Source organism: Mus pahari, chromosome 9 (genome assembly GCF_900095145.1).
Source record: "Mus pahari chromosome 9, PAHARI_EIJ_v1.1, whole genome shotgun sequence".
NCBI lineage: Eukaryota > Metazoa > Chordata > Mammalia > Rodentia > Muridae > Mus > Mus pahari.
The window spans coordinates 7,926,743-7,928,438 of NC_034598.1; the positions used below are offsets into that span (position 1 = coordinate 7,926,743).

General features: G+C 48.9%; 1 protein-coding gene across 1 annotated transcript in view; it reads right to left on the reverse strand.

The window, feature by feature from the left end:
- The window catches only part of LOC110326726, a 197,547-nt gene that overhangs the window by 152,061 nt on the left and 43,790 nt on the right, over window positions 1-1,696 (reverse strand). Inside the window, exon 9 of the mRNA XM_029542536.1 lies at window positions 1,115-1,267. Coding sequence (XP_029398396.1) covers window positions 1,115-1,267 — 153 coding nt within the window. The remainder of the gene's footprint in view (window positions 1-1,114; window positions 1,268-1,696) is intronic.

Here is a 1,696-nt window from a genome sequence, read left to right on the forward strand (position 1 = left end):
ACTGCTGTACTCCAAGCTGAGCTGGAGCTCACTGTCTCACCCTGTAGCTGAGACTGCTGTACTCCAAGCTGAGCTGGAGCTCACTGTCTCACTCTGTCTCTCACTGTTTGTTAGCCAGGCTGCTCCTGCTCTGGAGGCAACAGCTCCCAACCTCAGCCTCCTGAGTGCTGGGATTGCAATCATGCGCCACCACAGCTGGGCTCTGTACTAACCGGCACCTTGACTGTTGGCTCTCAGGAACCTAACCTTGGATTTCTGGATCTGCTGGACCAGTGTTTCTGGCTCTTCCTGGAACACAGACTGTTTGACTAATGAGACTTAGCTGTAGCTCACCAACTACGGTCATAGGCTTTAACCCTAGTGAACAGGCATGGTTTGTGAATCTCGAATCTTCAGCACAGAGGGCATGGCATGCTGAAAATTCAATAGTAGTTTTAAACTGAAGTGTTGGCTTTACATTAATCAATTACATTTCAGAATGTCTGAAGTATGATGACAGACTTCTGTAATTCCCAGCACTTGAGAGGCCAAGGCAGGAATATGGCTATGAATTCAAGGTCAGCTTGGGTAAGTCCTCCTCTCAAAAGTATTTTTTTCTTCGTGTGTGTGTGTGTGTGTGTGTGTGTGTGTGTGTGTGTGTGTTGGAGGGAGCTTTGGCTAAGCATAGTGGTACACATCTGTAACCCCAGCACTAAGGAAACTGAGACAGGACAGCCAGAGCTGAAGGCAATTCTTGGTTACATAGTATACTGAACAAGGCCAGCCTGGGCTATATGAAAAATTTGCCTTGTATAATAAACATCTAAAAAAAATAAGTAAATGAAAGAATAAATCAATTCATATCTACAGAGTTGTGGGAACTTCCAGCTCAGATGGTCGTGAACTTCAAGAAAGAGCCAAGGCAGGATGAGAACAGAAAGGACCCAGTGCTCAGGATGAGGTCTTTGTAGCAGTCTCCCTTGAGGACAGGTAGCATGGCACACAGGTCCTGCAGGACAGTTTGACAGGGCACCAAGGAGAGCCCTGGTACTGACAGGGTGCCTGCTCAGTGGGAGGAAAGGCTTTGGCATTGCTGGCATCGCTGGTAGGTGACTGTCCACTGCAGCCTCCTTACCTTCACAAAGGGAATCCAGTTGGCTTTCTTTCTCAGGGTGGTCGTGGGTCCCGACAGGGGCGGAGGCTGCACTCTACCTCTCCCAGCCTCGTAGTCTGGGAATGTCCACATCCTTTGCTGCTCCATGAAGATGCTTTGGAAGCGTTGAGAAACCTAAAGAGAATCGAGAAGAGACGGACAGCCGCTGCACTTCAGAAGGTGCCTGCTTCTCCGAAGTGCCCTGAGAAGCAGGACTTTCCTTCTCTTCTCTCATTGTCTACTGTAAGTGCATGCTTTGCCCGACACTTTGGGCTTCACTGACCAGCCAGGTGGGTGCTTGCCTGCCACATAGGTCACCTCCGTGCCTAACTCAACATTACGGCTTTTTCTTTCTTTTCTCTATCTTCCTTCTTGGACACCTGCTGAGATTTATAGATTGTCTGCTCTGGAATTTTCCTCTTAAATTCTAATAAAAATAAAAAGAGAAGGGCAGGGAGAAGGAAGAAGAGAAGGAGGGGAGGGATACGGGAGAGAAGGAAGAGGAGGGGAGGGAGGAGGGAGAGAAGGAAGAGGAGGGGAGGGAGGAGGGAGAGAAGGAAGAGG